This window comes from Pipistrellus kuhlii, unplaced genomic scaffold, assembly GCF_014108245.1.
Source record: "Pipistrellus kuhlii isolate mPipKuh1 unplaced genomic scaffold, mPipKuh1.p scaffold_m20_p_48, whole genome shotgun sequence".
Classification (NCBI taxonomy): Eukaryota; Metazoa; Chordata; class Mammalia; order Chiroptera; family Vespertilionidae; genus Pipistrellus; species Pipistrellus kuhlii.
This window is the reverse complement of record NW_023425549.1, coordinates 1,651,948-1,670,941: the sequence shown is the minus strand read 5'-3', so window position 1 is coordinate 1,670,941 and position 18,994 is coordinate 1,651,948. Positions and strand designations below refer to the sequence as shown.

The window sequence follows — 18,994 nt, the reverse complement described above, 5'->3', positions numbered from 1 at the left end:
CTTCCGCCGCTCATTGGCGGAACGGCCTGCTAGTCACCACTCCTCCCGCCCATGCTCTCTGGATCCGCCTTCCTGCCCTTTCAGTGGTCCCTTCGCCCGTCCATCACACATCCGCCACTGAAACCAAGGCGCCAAAGATTCCAATAAGCCTTGAGGTAATTAGTGTAGGTTTCAATTCTACCCGAGTCACCCATTGGCTGGACTGCCTCTCTTAAACCAGCCTTTTTTTCAGACCCGCCCATTAAAGACTTCCCTGTTCCGGTTTGGTGGAGCCAGGCATCCTGGGAACTGTAGTCCTCAAGCACTACTAGGCGTGGGAATGTACACACACACAGACACACACAATACACACACACCACCCCTCCCCATAGTATAAGACCCGGGAAATCATTTGGTCGGTCTCTGCCAAGGCATTAGGGGTGAATTAATTAAATGATCATATATATCACCGAAACCGGTTTGGCTCAGTGGCTAGAGTGTCGGTCCTCAGACTGAAGAGTCCCAGGTTCGATTCTGGTCAAGGGCATGTACATTAGTTGCAGGCACATCCCGGGAGGGGAGGGGGATGTCTAGGAGGCAGCTGGTCGATGTTTCTCTCTCATTAGTGTTTCTAGCTCTCTGTCCCTCTCCCTTCTTCTCTGTGGAAAATCAATAAAATATATTTTTTTAAATGATCACATATATCAAGCTACTTTTTAGATTGTTAATTTTGTATGGCCCTGGGATCCTATCTAATAAAAGAGTGATATGAAAATTGACCATCACTCCAACACACAAGATGGCTACCCCCATGTGGACACAAGATGGCCTGCTGGGGAGGGCAGTTATGGGAGACCAGGCATGCAGGAGAGGGCAGTTGAGGGGGACCAGGGCTGCAAGGAAGAGCATTTTGGGGGGCCGGGGGGGTGACCAGCCCTACAGGGGAGAGCCGTTAGGGGCAACCAGGTCCATAGGGGAGGGCAGTTGGAGGCGACCAGGCCTGCAAGGGAGGGCAGTTGGAGGTGACCAGACCAGCAGGAGAGGACAGTTAGGGGCAATCGGGCCGGCAGGGGAGCAATTAGGCATTGATCACACTGGCAGGCAGAAGCAGTGAGGAGCAATCAAGCAGGCAGGTGAGCGGTTGGGAGCCAGCAGTCCTGGATTGTGAGAGGGATGTCCAACTTCCCATCTAGGCCCAATTCCGGGTAGTTGGACATCCCTCGAGGGGTTCCAGATTGGAGAAGGTGCAGGCTGGGTTGTGGGAGACACACCCCCTCCCCCCATGCACGAATTTCATGCACTGGGCCTCTAGTGATGTTATAAATATCCAAATGGCCCTGACTGGTTTGGCTCAGTGGTTAGAGCGTCTGCCTGCGGACTCAAGGGTCCCGGGTTTGATTCTGGTCAAGGGCATGTGCCTTGGTTACGAGCACATACCCAGTAGGGAGTGTGCAGGAGGCAGCTGATCAATGTTTCTCTCTCATCGATGTTTCTAACTCTCTATCCCTCTCCTTTCCTCTTTGTAAAAAAAATCAATAAAATATATTTTTTAAAATAACAAATAACATAAATATCCAAATGGCCTTTGCCAGAAAAAAGGTTAGGAAAGGGAAGCATCTTAAATATTTTTTAAAATATATTTTATTGAGTTTTTACAGAGAGGAAGAGAGAGGGATAGAGAGTTAGAAACATCGACGAGAGAGAAACATCAATCAGCTGCCTCTTGCACACCCCCTACTGGGGATGTGCCCGCAACCAAGGTACATGCCCTTGCCTGGAATCGAACCTGGGACCTTTCAGTCCACAGGCCGATGCTCTATCCACTGAGCCAAACTGGTTTCGGCTCCCTTCGTCTTTAAGAAAGCAAGAAAGACATTAAAAAAAAATACCTCACATGAATTTTTTTAAAAATGTTTCTTAAAAACATTTTTTAAAAATCCCACATGTGTCAACCAGTGAATGCATAAAGAAGTGGAACAACAAATTGATGTTTCTTTCTCTCATTCTCTAAAATTAATAAATAAAAATAAAAATATAAATATTTAAGCCGAAACCGGTTTGGCTCAGTGGATAGAGCGTCCGCCTGTGGACTGAAAGGTCCCAGGTTCGATTCCGGTCAAGGGCATGTACCTTGTTGCCAGCACATCCCCAGTAGGGGGTGTGCAGGAGGCTGATTGATGTTTCTCTCTCGTCGATGTTTCTCTCTATCCCTCTCTCTAACTCTCTGTGGAAATTCAATAAAATACAGTTTATAAAAAAATAAAAAAATAAAAAAAGATGAAGGGAAAGGGAGAAATAGAACCATCCAGGAGAAAGAAACATCTATTGGCTGCTTCCTGCACGCCCCCTACTGGGGATTGAGCCTGCAAGCCCCACATGTGCCCTGACTGGGAATGAAACCTGCAGTCTTGGCTTATCAGGACAAAGCTCTAACCAACTGAGCTGTCAAGCCAGAGCCTAGGGAAGTATTTGAGATCTTGCTCCCTTAGTATATGTGATCAGTTTGGCTCAAATAAACGCATAAAAATTCTCTACTGGTTTGGGGAGGGAAAAATGAAATCACAGAGTTAGGCTCCAGGCTTCATGATGTCCCCATTAGTGTCTCTCCCAATCATGCTCTGAACTAATTCCATGTGTCACCCACTCTCCTCACACACACCCCTCCTCACATGCAGAATCCACACAGTAAACACCCTGGACTAACACTTTAATACCATTCAACTCTCTGAATTGCCTCCAAAGTCATAAAAACCCTCCCTCACATCAGACATCCTGACAGATACATTCCACACACAATGTCAACTGCATATACCTGTTATTCTTGTAATTAGCTGGTTAATATGAATAAAGAAAGAACCCTCACCAGTGTGGCTCAGTTGGTTGGTGCATCAGTACACCAAAAGGTGGCCAGTTTGATTTCTGATCAGGACACATTCTCAGGTTGTGGGTTCAATCCCCAGTTGGGTCTTGTGTGGAAGGCAACCCATTGATGGTTTCTCTCTCTCTCTCTCTCCCTCCCTCTCTCCTTTTCCCTCTCCCTCTCCCTCTCCCTCTTCTTCTCCCTCTCCCTCTCCCTCGCTCTCTCCTACTCTTTCTCTCGGATCCCCCTCCTCTCTCTAAAAAAATCAATTAAAAAATGTTTAAATAATAATAATAATACCCCTTTGGAAGCCATTAAAAAAAAAACCAAGGGAATTAAAAAACCTGATGAACAATATTAACTGTTGAATATAATAGAATCAGAGGTATGGAAAGGGAGTGGACTGATGATTCTCAGGGAAAAGAGGAGTGAGGGGTTCGGGAAGAGACTGAACATAAACTGTGCACCTATGGATGAGGACAATGGGGGGTGTGGAAAGGGCAGAGGGTGGAGTAGGAACCTGGTGGAGGGGAAAAAAAATGAGAAACTTTTGTAATAATATGAACAATAAAGGTGAAGAAGAAGAAGAAGAAGAAGAAGAAGAAGAAGAAGAAGAAGAAGAAAGCAAGCAAAAGGGAGGCCAAACACTGTAAGTATGGTCATCTGGGCAGCTTCACCAGGAAGCTACAGCTTCACGTTCCCCAGGGAACCTCCAGTCCACTCCCTACATTTTACTGTGGGAAGGAAACAAAGAGGAAGACGGGCACATGCAAAGTGAAGTCAGGTGACTTAGGGAAGGAGCTTCTTATCTGTCTAGCCTGGGGAACAGTGGATTGGCTATGGGGGTGGACTTCCTCAGAAGCGTGCAAACTCTTGGAAGATTAAAATCTCTGGCCGGTGTGGCTCATTTGGTTGAGCATTGCCATGTGCACTGAAAGGTCGCAGGTTCAATTACTGGTCATCTCACATGCCCAAGTTTTGCTCCCCATCGGGCAGCCAATTGATGATTGTCTCTCCTCTCTCCCTTTCTTGTTCTCTGAAAAATCAATAAAAACATATTTTAAAAATTAAGTAAAATCTCCAGCCGAAACCGGTTTGTCTCAGTGGATGGAGCGTCGGCCTGCAAACTGAAAGGTCCCAGGTTCGATTCCAGTCAAGGGCATATACCTTGGTTGCCGGTACATCCCCAGTAGAGGGTGTGCAAGAGGCAGCTGATCGATGATTCTCTCATTGATGTTTCTCACTCTCTATCCCTCTCTCCTCCTCTCTGTGAAAAATTAATAAAATATATATATATATATATTTTAAAATCTCCTGACAAAAAGAGTTCCCTCCCTCTTTCTTGTGTTTTCTCTCTCTTGCTCTACACCCCGCCCCCCACTTGTCCATGGGATCACATGTTCTTCCTCCATAGCCATGTGGCATTAAGCAGCCCCAAGGCCCATGGCCGAACAGACTCCACACACAATGGACTGCAGCTGGGAACACAAGCTAAGCTCGCCAAACGCTGGACTGGACTTGATTGTTTGTGTGTTTGTGTGTGTGTGTGTGTGTGTGTGTGTGTGTCTTGTTAATCCTCACCCAAGGATATTTGTTTAATGGAAGGGAGGAATAGTGACAGAAAGAAATATTGACATGAGAGAGACACCTCAATTGGTTGCCTCCTGCACACAGCTCTAATCACTGAGCCAAACAGGGTGGGGCCGCACTGTTTACTATGGAACAGAAATTCTGGGCAGTGGCCTTAATTCTGGCCCTGCTAAAGACAAGAACGGATTTCTTCCATGGTGAAATGGACAGAGATGGGACCTTGGAGGGGAGCCCCTTAATTTTACATTATCAATAATACCTTCCATGAAACCTTACCCTCCCATGGGGTCTCAGGAAACTCTTTTCCTGGTGGCACCTCAAAAACTCCACTTCCATCCATAACACACCCACACAGGATCCTCCCAGAACAATACAAATGAAAAATAGGAGCCTCTGCCGGGACCGGTGTGGCTCAGTGGATAGAGCATCGGCCTGAGGACTGGAAGGTCCCGGGTTCGATTCCGGTCAAGGGCATGTACCTTGGTTGCGGGCACATCCCCAGTAGGGGGTGTGCAAGAGGCAGCTGATTGATGATTCTCTCTCATCGATGTTTCTAACTCTCTATCCCTCTCTCTTCCTCTCTGTGAAAAATCAATAAAATATATTTAAAAAAAAAATTAGGAGCCTCAATTCTCCTTTTTTTTTTTTAAATACTCACCCAAGGATATTTTTCGGTTGATTTTTTTAGAGACCATGGAAGAGAGAGGGAAAGACAGAGAGAAATATTGATGTGAGAGAAACACATTGTTGGTTGCCTCCAGCACTAGCTCCTACCAGGTCCGAGGCCGGGGGGAGCCTACAACTGAGGTACATGCCCTACAACCGAAGTGCATGCCCTACAACCGAGGTGCATGCCCTTGACCAGAATGGAACCCGGGACCCTATGGTCCACAGGCCAATGCTCTATCCACTGAACCAAACCGGCTATGGCCAATTCTCCTTCTTGAAAATAAGGACTGTGACTCCTCCCTGTCCCCTTTTCTTCCAGAACTTTTCAAGTGCATAGAAAGCTTTATAACTGCTAAATGAGTCTTTTGCCAGCCTCAAACAGGACCTCAAGGATTGGGAGCCATCCTTTTGAAGTGCAACATTAAGGAAGATCCCTCTCTATCCCTCAGTTATGGGGGAGAATAACTGCTCAGGGCCTTGCAGTGTACCCAACCGCCTCCCCATGCGAGAAGTTTGTTTCTCCCTCCCCCCATAAAAGCCAACTACCATTATAAAATTAGGATGAACTATGTGCAAATGAAGGTGCTGTCAAGTCTGGTTACTTGAGGCATATTCATTGCTTATTTGGAAAACAAGATACGGATTTTGAAATTTTATCTTGGCCCCGACGGTAGCTCAATTGGTTATGTCTGGATACACCAAGGTTGTGGGTTCCATCCCTGGTCAGGGCACATACAAGAATTAACCAATGGATGCATAAATAAGTGGAGCCTCTCACTCTCCAAAATTAATAAATAAAAAATTTAAAAACAGGATGATGGCTCTTTGCCACATCTACTGTGAGGACAAAGACCATTCTCAGCAATCAGACTGCTGACATCCCAGAAAATGTGGGCGTCCCCCTGCAGGGACCACAGTGACTGTGCAGGGCCTCACAGGCGCCTGCGGAGGGACTCTGGTCACACCTGTATAGAGCTCAGTCTCCCCGGAAAGAAAAGGAAGCGGCTCCGAGTTGACAAAAGTGGGGTAATGGAAGGGAACTGGCTACGGTTCACACCACCTGCGGTCACGTTCAGAACAGGATCAAGGTGTTACCCTGAGCTTCCGTTACAGAATGAGCTCCGTGTCCTCTCCCTTCCCCATCAGTGCCGTTTTCAGGAGAATGGGTCTCCTGTTGAAATCAGAGATTTCTTGGGTAAAAATACATCCGTAGGGTTCAGATGAGGTCAGACGTTGCTCGTTCAGCATCTCAGGCCCAGAAAGATGAGTTGATTCTCGAAGGAAATGACATTGAACTTGTATCAAATTCAGCTGCTTTGATTCAGCAAGCCACAAAGTTAAAAACAAGGATATCAGAAGAATTTTGGCTGGCATCTATGTTTCTGAAAAAAGGAACAGTTCAGCAGGCTGATAGGTGAGATCTTAGTTGTCCAGCTACAGGGATAGCAAGATGTCAAATGATTTGCCACACTCATTTGCAAGATTTTAAAGATGCAATAAAAGCTTCATGTTGGGGGGGAAAAAAACAAAAACAAAACAGGATGATGGGTTGTACCTGTTTGGCTATGCAAAAGGTGAATGTCTTTCTGCCTTTGCAATCTCTTATTGCAGTAGTCAGCAAACCTCGCTCTTGAGCCATATGCGGCTCTTTGGCCCCTTAAGTGTGGCTCTTTGAGTCTATTTTGAAGAAGTGACATTAGAAGGAGTTTAATGTGGCTCTCAAAAGAAATTTCAATCGTTGTACTGTTGATATGTGGTCTGTGGATTAATGAGTTTGCCGACCGCTGTCTTAGTGGGTTGCCTGTGATGTGCATCCATTCTGATTTAATGCTTTTTTTTTTTTTTTTTTTTTTTTTTAATGTTTTCTGTCTCTACTACATCTGCAGAGAGTTTCTGGGTTGGGAGAAGATTTTGTTTTCTCATTGTATTTCCCCAGAACCCACCAACAACATTGACACCCCAGAGGCTATATATCCTCCACGTATCTACCTTACAATTCCTGCATCACATGCTTCCAAAACACAGCACACACATGCCTTCAACACGTCACATCTCCAATATCACCTCCGACTATTAATACATGAGCCCTGACACCTCACCCACACATCCCACACTACACTTCCTAAATGATACCCACCCGGCATATACTCAATACTGCCTGCCTCTCCCACACAGACTCTTCACAGAACAGGTACCTGGCACACCCATCCAGGACACAGCCACCGCTCACATCCCATCCCATCCGCCTGCTTCGCCACACTGATAGCTCCCACTCCGATACCCCAGCATGGTCCGCCTACACCTCACATCCTCCAGATTCGCTCAGGCCCAGGCTAAAGGCACGCATCCCAGCAGGCAGGGCTGTTTCCCAGGGAACAAAGGCTCCAGGCTCTGGCAGAGGGTACACCAAGGGCCTCTCACTCCCAGGAAACCGTCAGCTACTCTTTGCAGCCGGGCCGGAAACACAGCGATGGCTCCCAAGCCCTTTGCCAGCCCTGGGCCCTCCTGGGAGCCTCTGCAAAGGAGGGGAGCTGGGCATGGCCCTATGTTTCTGCAGCGTCCCCAGGTCTCCCCCCTAAACCTTGCTGGAAGGGGCCCGGCCCCGGCTGTAAAAACGGGCCTTACTTCGCACCGGAAGTTGAGGAGCTCTGGGTATGGCTTCCTCCTGGTAGAGACCTGCCTGGAAGCCCCAATGTTAATGGGGCTCCTGGCACACAGTAGGCCCTTAATAAATGCTAAATAATAATCATAATGGTTAAGCCCTGGGCCGGGTTAGCGCATCGTCCCAATATGCCATGGCTGTGGGTACAGTTCCTGGTCAGGGCACATGAAAGAACCAACCAATGAATGCATAAATAAGAGGAACAATAAGTTGATTTCTCTCAATCTCTCTCCCTTCCTGTAAGTAAGTAAGTAAGTAAATAATGGTTACTGTCTGAGCGCTTATTGTGCCGCTGCATGTGCTTTACAGCAGAGGCTCACTGAGGTAGCTGTAATGATCACCCCTATTTTACAGACCAGGAAACTGCAGCCGAAGAGCTTGGGTCACACAGCTAGAAAGGGGCTTTGAACTCAAAGTCTGACTCCAGCACCTGGGCGGCAGTGGGCACCCTGCTGTTCCTCAGCTGCCCCGAGACTTCCCTGGTTGGCGGAGCCCTCGGAGTGTCTCCTTCCTCCGCACCCCGAATCTCAGGACTTTCCACAGACCTTCACCCATTTCCTGAGCTTCTGATCTTTGTCATCCCCTGGCTGGGTATCCTGGGCACAGAGAAGACCCGGGCATGGATTCACTCTCAAGAAGGCAGGATGGCCCTGGCTGGTTTGGCTCAGTGGATAGAGCATCAGACTGTGGACTGAAGGATCCCAGATTCGATTCCAGTCAAAGGCACATGCCCAGGTTTCGGGCTCGATCCCCAGTAGGGGGAGTGCAAGAGACAGCTAATCAACGATTCTCTGTCATCATTGATGTTTCTATCTCTCCCTCTCCCTTTCCCTCTCCCTTCCTCTCTGAAATAATAAAAAATATTTTTTTAAAATAAAAAGAATGCAAAAATTTAAAAAAATAAGTAAAAATATGTTTTGTTGATTTTGCAGAGGAAGGGAGAGAAGGGAGAGATAGAAATATCGAGAGAATCATTGATCCGCTGCCTCCTGCACACCCCCCAGGGGGGATCGAGGCCGCAACCTGAGCATGTGCCCTTGACCAGAATTGATCCTGGGGCTCTTCAGTCCCCAGGCTGACGCTCTATCCACTGAGCCAAACAGGCTAGGGCTAAATATATGTATATATATTAAAGAGTGTTGAGCTCAAAAGCAAGACAGAACCTTCCTGGTGCTAAAAATAAAGAAGGAAAGCAGCCAAAACCAGTTTGGCTCAGTGGATAGAGCATTGGTCTGCAGACTGAAAGGTCCCAGGTTCGATTCCGGTCAAGGGCATATACATTGGTTGCGAGCACATCCCCAGTGGGGGGTGTGCAGGAGACAGCTGGTCAATGATTCTCTCATTGACGTTTCTAACTCTCTATCCCTCTCCCTTCCTCTCTGTAAAAAATCAATAAAATACATTTAAAAAGAAGGAGGAGGAGAAGGAGGAGGAGGAGGAGGAGGAGGAAAGCAAAGCCACTACGGTGAGGGGGATGAAGTCCAGCAGCCCTCGGGAAGCTGGGATGGAGTTTTCCACTCACATGGGAACAGAGGTCAGGCGGAGGCCTGGGACGGCAGAGAGCTGAGGGGGAGTGCACTGCCCAGGCTGAGAACTGAGAGGAGGCTGTCTCTCCCGCGCACAGAAGACAGAGGAAAGAAGTGCGTGCCCCTGCCTCGGGCACGACATGGGAGCACGCCCCCCCCATGGCCGTGGATGGGAGCAGTCACGACAGAAGGTCAGAGTGTGAACCTGGACTCAGACCAAACCGCGGGTGCAGAAACCTGCTCTGGGAAACTCAGGAATAAAACGGTCAAACCTGTGCAGCCTGTAAGACTGGCAGAAGCCAAGGCAAGCTGGCCGGGGGGGGGGGGGGGGGGCATGGCGCAGGTAACTCACAGACGTCAAAGGAGCCTTCCCGGCGACACTGCCCTGGGAGCATAACCCGTGTGCGGACAGCCAGGCAGGCGCCTTCCCTCCCACGGTTTACAACTGGGAAGACTGAGCGCCATGGCGTGGAGGTAGACTGCCTAAGGTCAGTTAGCAACCGAGTACTTTCTCTGTACCTTTCTTAGCTGCATATTGACAATTATTTTAGTACCTTCCTCCTAAGAGGTTATAGAGATGAAACAAGATGCTCCCATAAAGCACTTCTTAGAATAATGCCCAGTGCGTAATAATAGTGTTAAAGTAAGTTTTGAAGGGTCAGAGGCAGAGAAGGAATAGAGTCTCTGAGACAAACACAGGACATTAGAAGAAAGAACTGGTACATCAGGAAAAGTAATGGTGGAAATAAAGCTGTAGATGCTGAAAAGTCTAGTCAGTCTTGCAAAGACATCGGCACTTCCTGGGCAGACAAGGGGCTGGGCTTCAGCCAGCCCTGGGCTCCGGAGAGCACGGGAGCTGGGAGACAGGCAGAAGGCGGCAGGCAGAAGGCAGCTGGTTCCACCCTCGCCTGAGAAGCGAACTGGAGTGTGGCGGAGCTTCTACAAAATGGTTTCAGGGCCCGGAGACTTGTAGTTCTGGAAGTCTTTTTGCTGGTGGTTTGTATCAGAAGTAGGCAGTTGATCAGGTGGGCACAGTGGCTAGAATGGCGGCCGGATTTCTGGACTCAGACCCAGCTCTGTGAGTGCTAGTTGTGTGACCTTAGACATGTTAGTTGACCCTGGCTCTCAGTTTCCCATCTGCAGAATTGCACCTAGGAGGGGAGATTGAGTATGGGCTCACCCAGCTGGCATAGCTCAGTGGTTGAGCGTCGACCTATGAACCAGGAGATCACGGTTCGATTCCCACTCAGGGAACATGCCTGGGCTGTGGGTTTGATCCCTACTGTGGGGGTGCAAGAGGCAGCCGATCAATGATTCTCTGTCATCACTGATGTTTCTATCTCTCTCCTCCTCCATTCCTCTCTGGAATCAATAAAAATATATTTTTAAAAAGACTAAGTTTAGGCTCTGGAATAAGACAGCCGGAGTTCAGATCCAGGCCCCAGCACTTACTAACTAGGCAAGGCTTGAGCATGTTATTTAGCTTCTCTGCCTCCGTTTGCTCATCGAGAAAATAGGGATGTTTGTGAAGATAAAATTAGCTAATATACAAAAACACACATATACATAATACATATGTAAAATATGTGGAATACTTTAATACAATCCTGGCACATAACTTGGGGAGGTTACTGCAAAGATTAAATAAGTTAATTGATGTGAGAACATAATAGATGTTCAATAAACGCCAGTGATGGCTGCCAATTCCTGGATCGCTTCCTTTTCACTGCACACCCAGCATACAACTGCTGAATGAACAAGGACTGAACAACTGATGGTGGGAATGGCAGGCAAGCAGGGGAGATGGTATAGGCCAAGACATAGGGAGGAAAAGGCCCTGTTGTGCCCAAGATGCAGCTTTCCCTCCACTGGATTTGAGAGGACAGGAATACCCCGACCTCACCTTCCCGCCCTCTCACACAAGGGCACCACATCACAGGATTGGAACAGCTCGTGAGTTTATTTGGGCAGCGCAAACGGGACTGACGTTTCACTTGTGCGCACACGCGCGCGCGCGCACACACACACACACACACACACACACACACACGGGTACACATATCCTGAGCAGCGTCGCTCGAGGTTGACATCATCTGCTTTGGGTTCCCAGATCTCAGTCGGGTGTGGATCTCAGGAACCTGAGGAGCCCAGGGCATGCAGGAGAAACTGTGATGGGGAGAGTCCAGGAGCCCTCCCCCTGCCCACCAGGCCTCGGGAACCCTTTTTCCTCCCCCCCCCACCCCCCCGAGTGCCACACCCACTCCCATCCCTGCCATCCTCTCCCTCCTTCCACAGAGGGCGGCTCCCAGCTCACCTGCAGGGAATCAGCGGGAGCTCCAGGCACCCTTGTGGCTCCCTCCTCCGCACGCTGGTTCTGGCCCATCAGGATTGTCCATGTTCTCATAAGAATCCGCATCTGGTGAGGACCAGGCAGGAGGGAAACACGGAGCTGGGAGGAGGCTGGGAGAGATCAGCCTCCGAGGACACCAGGGGACAGCAGCAGAAGCACCCACCTTCCTCGTGGTTGGGGCCAGGCGGGGCCCGAAGGGAGCGGAGCTGGGGGGCGGCATACACGATCCCTCTCATATCCTCGTAGGACTGGGACCCTGTGTGGGCAGGAGATGGGGAGCCGGGGGTTTGGGAGCCACGCTGGGGGTTTGGGGAAGGGAAGTGCAGCCTAAGATATGGAGGGGGCCTGAGGGGCAGGGAGAGGTGGGAGGCTTGATCCAGGTACTAGGAAGGAGTGATTGGGGTCAGCATCAGGTTCGGGGTCCTTGCTAATTTTAGGGTTCAGTCAGGTATGGGTTAGATTATAGTCTTGGTCAGAGAAATAGTTAAGAACAGAATTGGAGCCCTAGCTGGTTTGGCTCAGTGGATAGGACGGCAGTCTGAGGACTGAAGTTGTTCCAGGTTCAATTCTGGCCAAGGGCACATACCCAGGTTGAAGGCTCAATCCCCATGTGGGGCATGCAGGAGGCAGCTGATCAATGATCTCATCATTGATGTTTCTCTCTCTCTCCCCCTCTCCCTTCCTCTCTGGAATAAAAACAAAATCAAAAGAACCCACTTTTAAGTCAAGCTATGAAAAAAGAAAAATTACACATATTAAAAAAAAAAAAAAGAACAGAATTGGAAAGAGTCCAAGTTAGAGTTACGAGGAGGTTATAGAAAGAGAGCTGGGGTCCAAGCGAAGGTCTGCATTGGGGCTGAGGTGAGGTGGAGGTCAAAGTCCAGGCTGGAATTGGGTTGGGATCAGGGTTGATGTTCATGGTTAGGGAAGGGTCAAATACTGGAGTTTCAATTAGGGTTGGGGGAGGTGTTGAGGTTTTAAGTAAGAGTCAAATCTAAGATCAGGATTGGGCTTGGGTTGGGGGTCAAAGCAAAGTCAAGGTTCTGCCTGGAATTAGAGCTGAGACCAGGCCAACCCAATCTAGGCAGGTCCTAAGCGTTTCTCACCAAGGGATGTTGCCTCGCGGCTGGGGTCCCAGGCAGTCCCAGGGGGGCTCAGGAAGTCTGAAGAAGGGAGAAGGGAGTCACTATTGCTTCTGGTCATCAAGTCACACACACCACCACCATCACCACCACCCCTCACGCTCTCAGGGTGTGACCATCCTCACACACACACCTTTTGTTCTGGCCACTGGCTGGGCCAGCTCTTCGTCTTCGTTCTCATACAGCTCAGATGCTGCAGAAAAAGAGAATGTCAGGGCCCACTCCTGCCCTGTAGGAGCTCCATGGGTCCCCCCGAGTCTCTGAGGTTCCAGGATGACCCCAATTACCATTGGAGAAGGAGTCTTCTTCTTCGGGACCCAGGGCCCCATCCTCAGGGTTCTCGTAGCCGCTGCCATCTGTGGAGAGAGAGGGAGGGGGGTCCAGCGAGGGTCCACAGCCCCCCTGAGGAGGTGGAAGGCAGCGGGGGGCAGTCTTACCCTGGGAGAGCTGGTCCTGGCCCAGGTTGGAGTCGTTCTCATAGGAGCCCCCCTCACTGTCCGGCTCCTCATACGCCTCCCCTTCTTCTTCGTCTGGGCCTGGGATTTGGGGGTAGGGGTGAGACCGAGTCATGGCCCCCTCTCTGGGGGCCCCAGTTAACTATTCCTGCCACAGAGGACTCTGACACCCCCACATAGGAGTAAAGACCCTGCACCATCATCAGCTGCCCCCGTCCGGCTCCGGGACCCCGCGGCTCCGGCCTCCTGGACCTCGTTGTACGGGTTTCCTCCGTAGGACTGGGCGGCGGCGGCCAGGCCTGCAGCCCACCGGTTGGAGCGTCCTGCAGGAGGGCGGGGTGGGGGCGAGGAGGGGACTGGGCGTCAGGGCCGAGGTCTGCGCGCGGGCGCGGGAGAGGATGCTCTGGGTCTAGGATGACCCCGGAGTCTAGGCACCGGATCCGAACCAGGGGCGTGGCCTCCCGTTCCCGGGCGCGTCTGTTCTACTCCGAACAGAACTTCGGACCTGAGCCTGGGGGCGGGCCTGGGTCCTAAGGGCGGGGCTCACCGCTGGCTGGGGCTCCGCCCCGGGGCGGGGTCTTTGCTGTTAGCTCCGCCCCGGGGCGGGGTCTTTGCTGTCGGAGGAGCTCGGAGCCGGGGCGCCGGGAGCTCTGGGGATTGCGGAGCGGGAAGGGGGCCCCAGCCCGGTGACCCCGCCCGGCCTCCTACCCGTGCCAGCCGTGGGCGAGGACAGGGAGAGCACGTTCCCGTACTGGCTCTGGGCCCCGTTGCCCGGGGGAGGCGTCACTTTGAAGAACCTGGAGGAGGAAAGGGGTGCGCTAGGCCTGGCCTGGAGGGGCGGGGGAGACACCCCCGGGGTGCAGGCCAGGCCTCAGAGATTGGAAGGTGGTCACTTGTCATCAGCTGCTCAGTCCCAGGACAGCCTGCAGGGGGGCTCTGGGGTCGCTCCAAGGAGATCTTCCCAGAAGAGGTGGCTTTGGAGCTGGGCTATGGAAGGTGGGGATAAAGGCGCCCTCCCTCCGCAGAGCAAACAGCAAGCAAAGCATTCAGTGGAAGCGCAGGAGTGGGATTCTGGGGGCCGAGGGTACCCACATTCTTACCTTCTGGTGGGGTTTGTCATTCGCTTTCTTTTCCTCCTCAGGGTCAGCGCTGGTGGGAGTTAATGGGAATGATCAGAGGAAGAGCTCCCTGGCTGGGTGAAGATTTTGGGGGTGCTGGGGAGGTCGCTTGGGTCAATGGAAGAGCTGGGAGTTCAAATTCCAAGGGGCTGGGGAAGTCTGGAGGGCACTTAGAGAAGGGGAGGGGGGCAGGACTGTAAAGTCTGGGGTGGGGGAGAGTCAGTGTAAGACTGGCCAGTGTGGGCTCCTGCAGGAGGCAGTGTGAGGACTGGCAGACCCTTTGGGGGCCATGACTCACCTCTCCGCAGATAAAGGAAGCCAGCCACAGAGCCCATGCAGAAGATCAGGTACACCAAGGCCGCCACCGGGACCCTCCAGCCTCCAGCCTTCAGCAGCCACCACCGCACTGCTGGGGCAAGGAGCTATGAGACCAGGACCAGGCTGGCACTTTGTTTCCAGGCCCCGAGACCTCAAAGGGCCATAAATCTGGGGGACAGGGATAGACGCCAAGCCTCCAAGTCCCCAGCTACAGGAGAGCTCTCCTCCTTCCCTCTGAGGACCCGGCCTGGGCCTCAGAGCCTGGCACAGGGCCAGGGGAAGTAGCCAGGAAGCAAACCATGAAATGTTAGGCTTAAGGTGAGGATGACCAGCTTCCTGCTGCAGCTAAGAGCAGCCACAGTCACCCTAGCAGCCTAGCCAGTTTGGCTCAGTGGATAGAGCATTGGCCTGCGGACTCAAGGGTCCCAGGTTCAATTCTGGTCAAGGGCATGTACCTTGGTTACGGGCACATCCCCAGTAGGGAGTGTGCAGGAGGCAGCTGATCAATGTTTCTCTCTCATCGATGTTTCTTTTTTAACAGTAGTAAACAGTTTTTATTCAAGCAATGAAACATGGAAAAAATATATTAGTAATCATTATAATAATTTCATTTGTGTGAGTATGACTTTTACAAATATTTACCTGACATATAAAAGGGAAATTACTGTGCACATAAAATTTATGTAGATGGCCGAAACCGGTTTGGCTCAGTGATAGAGCTTAGGTCTGAGACTGAAAGGTCCCAGGTTCGATTCCCGTCAAGGGCATGTACCTGGGCTGTGGGCACATCCCCAGTAGGGGATGTGCAAGAGGCAGCTGGTCGATGTTTCTCTCTCATCGACATTTCTAGCTCTCTATATCTCTCCTTTCCTCTCTGTAAAAAATCAATAAAATATATATATTTTTAAAAATTTATGTAGATGATTACACCCACAGCACAATCTGATAGCAGTAGTCAATGCAGCGTCCATTCCTCGAGACGAGGCTCTCACACTAAATGGCACCCGTGGGACACAGTGGAAGCAGATGTGCAATTAACTTTTACTTGTTGGCACATTAGTACACGTGGGTATCTACTGGCAAACACACTTGTTAACAGCAACACTGAAAAGTTTACTGCCACCTCTGAGATTTTTTTTTTAATTTTATTGATTATTTTTTTTTTTTACAGAGAGGAAAGAAGAGAGAGAGTTAGAAACATCGATGAGAGAGAATCATCGATCAGCTGCCTCTTGCACACCCGCTACTGGAGATGTGCGCGCAACCAAGGTACATGCCCTTGACCGGAATCGAACCTGGGACCTTTCAATCCACAGGCCGACGCTCTATCCACTGAGCCAAACCGGTCTCAGCACCTCTGAAATTTAAAGAAATGCCTGGGTCTTATCCATCGGGTTCATCGATGTTTCGAACTCTCTATTCCTCTCCCTTCCTCTCTGTAAAAAAAATCAATTTTATATATATATATATATATATATATATATATATATATATATATATATATATATATATTTATATATAGAACAGCCACAGTCAAAGTGGAGGGCAGAGTTGAGCTCACAAAGTTGAAGGTGGGAGGCAGCAAGGTGCTGAGGTAAACTTGGAGTGGAAGTTGAGATTGAGAACTGTTTAGGGTAGCAGGTCGGATTGTGTTAGGGTAGAAAATGGGCAGATCACTGTGACAAATTTGATGGGTGAGGTAAGGCAAAGGCAGGGTGCCACATTTCTGGCTTTGGCACGTGGGCAAGTGGTAAATTCTTCACTTCCACTGGGTCGCCCAGGAGACTCTGCTTGGGGAGCACAATGAGTTTCACTTTCTTGTACATGTTGAGCTACCGTGCCCAGGGGGCATCCCATGGCCACTCCAGGAGAGGCTGGGGGTGGGCATATGGAGCCTGGAAGCCAGTCACCAAGGCCTGGTGGTCTGAGGGGCCAAGAGAGGAAAGGGGGTCCTATAGGAAGGGTGTGTAGACAAGAGCCAGAGAGTGTGAACAGGGATGAGAAGGGGGCTCAGGACCCCAAAGATGAGGAGTGGGGGAGGAAGGTGCTACTAGCGCTGATGGACAGGGGCAGCCAGGGGCGGGAGGAGACCCCGAGAAGCAGGATCTTGGAAGCAGGGAGGAAAGAGGTGTCGTCAGCGTTCAGCGTAGGGGTTGGGTCTCAGGCGCAGCTGTACTAGCCAAGAGGAGCCCAGGCGGACTGGCTTCCAGGTCTTCCCAGGAGCCCTGCACACAGGGCCCACAACTGGGAGAAACCCTACCTGACCGGGCAGTGACTCTCAGCTGCATCTCGACGGTCCTGTTGCCATGGTAACAATGATAGGCGCCAGCATCTCGAGCCGTGGCCTGATGCAGCCACAGAACAACCCCTCCGCTGAGGGTGCCCAGGACCCACATCTCTCTGACGGGAGCCTCCTCGCTCAGGTTCAGGCTCAGCAATGAGATGTTGGGCTTTCCGGGGTGCACGTGGATCCAGGAGACGGGTCCTCTGGCCACAGAAGCAGAAGGCACCCCGCAGGGCAGACAGAGCGTGGAGCCAGGGGGCACTGTGAGGTCTGGGGCAAGGAGAGGCAAGGCTGGTGTCAGCCTCAGAGTCTCCTCCCCCCCAAACCAGCCCTCCAGTTCCCAATCGCCACCCTCCATCCCTGGCCCCTCGCCTCCTGGCGTTTCCCTGGCACCTTACCTTGGTTTGAGCTGCCCTGAGGGGGGGCACAGGCAGGGTCTTTCTCCCTGAGCTCGGGGTGGTCTTCGGCCCATACGTACAGCTGGGAGCTTGTGAGGCCATCAGACGAGGGCCCGGGGTCCTCTGTGGACCTGTTCCCCGGGTCACAGCCCGGGTCATCTGGGTTTGAAGCCTTCCAGCGGAACCGCTCCCCTGGGAAGAGACCCGGGACCAGGTACAGAGACATCCAGGAAAGGCAAAGAAACCGAGAGACCCAGAAGGACACAAGTAAACAGGAACAAAGATCCAGAGAGAGACAGAGAAGCAGCGTCTCCGAGAGAAAGGAGACAGAGAGACATGGAGTGGTTCAGTATTGACGTCCCAAAGCCATAGGCGTTTACAGGAGCACCTACAACTGGCTTCCTGCTGGACCCTGGGCCTTCCAGCCCTACCCCTCAGATCCTCCTCCTTCCACGCTGGCTTCCCTCTTCTCATCCAGCCCTCCCTGCCCCACCCTAGACCTCACCGCTGCCGTTCACGCTGACTGCCCAGCCAGGCTGCCAGGCCTGCTGGGAAGGGGGCCCCTGCTGGCACAGGTAGAAGCCCCCCATCTCGTCAGAGATGTTGGAGATGAGCAGCAGGATGCCCGGGGGCCACACCTGGGTGCCCAGGCCTGGCAGCCCTCGGCTCCGGTTCCGCTGCGCCTGGCACGCCTGATACCAGGCCACCTGATCATGGTTATCCTCAGAGGAAAGACACGACAGCATAGCATTGCCTCCCTCTGCGGAGAGAGAGCAGGGGTGGGGTGGAGGGAGCAGCTAGCCCCCTTCAGCCTCTCACTGGGTTACAACCCCAGTGACCCCATTCCCCACCCACTGGGAGCCATGAGCCTTCAGCACCATTCAGCCTGGCCTGGATTTTACAATGAAGAAAATGGAGGCTCAGAGAGGGAATGTTACTTGGCCAAGGGCATCCAGCCTGAACCCAGGTGTGCAGCCCTGGCCCCTTCCATCTGTGCCCTTGGGTCATACCTGTAGCTTCCACCAGCCGAGATTTCTGGGGCCTGACTCCCACCGGGGTGAGGAAGAGGAGGAAGAAGAGGAGAGGAGGTGGCATGATGGCCAGCCTCTCCGAGGCACCCAGCTTCCCCGCGCAGGGGATGCTGGGGCCAGTGGGGGGCTGCGGGGCACTGAACCATAGGTGTTTACGGGGGCGGGTGGGCAGTCCCCTCCCCTCCTCTCGGGGAGGAAGGGGAGGTCACGCCTCAGGCCCCTTCTCCGTGCACCTCTGCAGACCCACAAAAGTCCCCTCCTTCCGGCTGCCCGGGTTTATTTCCATCCCAGCACTCACACCAGTGAAGTGAAATGGTCTGGAGTCCATTTGCTCACTTTCTGTTCCCCCGGCGAGAGGAAGCCCGTTGCAGCACAGACGGGAGCACGAAGCCCTGAGCAGCGCTCGGCACATGAAGGTGCCCAATGAATGTCTGTGGAATGAGTGGACCCAGTCCAGTCGTAGGGGCTCCCTCCTGATTCCACTCCTCCCTCCTCCAACCTCAGGCTCCAAATCCATTTCCCTCCCTCCTCTCCCCGCCACACACACACACACACACACACACACACACACACACCCTTCATTTCCTCACTCAACCAATACTTGGGCCACCA

At 51.7% G+C, this 18,994-nt stretch overlaps 1 protein-coding gene across 2 annotated transcripts; it reads right to left on the bottom strand.

The window, feature by feature from the left end:
• Positions 1-9,825: 9,825 nt before the first annotated feature.
• Positions 9,826-18,514, bottom strand: CD19 (CD19 molecule). 2 transcript variants are annotated; one of them, XR_006739934.1, is made up of 16 exons: positions 18,362-18,513; positions 17,857-18,111; positions 17,352-17,543; positions 16,930-17,223; positions 14,650-14,760; positions 14,334-14,382; positions 13,942-14,030; positions 13,431-13,556; positions 13,216-13,302; positions 13,066-13,134; positions 12,912-12,971; positions 12,743-12,799; positions 11,800-11,892; positions 11,601-11,702; positions 11,323-11,424; positions 11,228-11,286 (listed from the first exon to the last, which is right to left on the bottom strand). XR_006739934.1 is itself a non-coding variant. In XM_045572475.1 (15 exons), the coding sequence occupies exons 1-14, from the start codon at positions 18,444-18,446 to the stop codon at positions 11,611-11,613; spliced, it is 1,671 nt and encodes a 556-aa protein (XP_045428431.1). In that variant the 5' UTR covers positions 18,447-18,514; the 3' UTR covers positions 9,826-10,437; positions 11,601-11,610. The 2 variants fall into 2 exon arrangements, 1 of the variants encoding a protein (XP_045428431.1); XM_045572475.1 differs by lacking the exons at positions 11,228-11,286; positions 11,323-11,424 and adding an exon at positions 9,826-10,437 and having other exon boundaries at positions 13,216-13,314; positions 18,362-18,514.
• Between the last annotated feature and the right edge of the window lie 480 nt (positions 18,515-18,994).

What these genes read in the sequence shown, in the direction of transcription:
- CD19 (XM_045572475.1), bottom strand. Translation starts at nt 18,446, where the DNA reads ATGCCACCTCCTCTCCTCTTCTTCCTCCTCTTCCTCACCCCGGTGGGA. An exon ending in GAGAGTCACTGCCCGGTCAG is followed by an intron (nt 14,761 to 16,929) that starts GTAGGGTTTCTC and finishes TCCTTGCCCCAG; the next exon opens with CAGTGCGGTGGTGGCTGCTG. An exon ending in CCAGGACCAGCTCTCCCAGG is followed by an intron (nt 13,135 to 13,215) that starts GTAAGACTGCCC and finishes CTCTCTCCACAG; the next exon opens with ATGGCAGCGGCTACGAGAAC.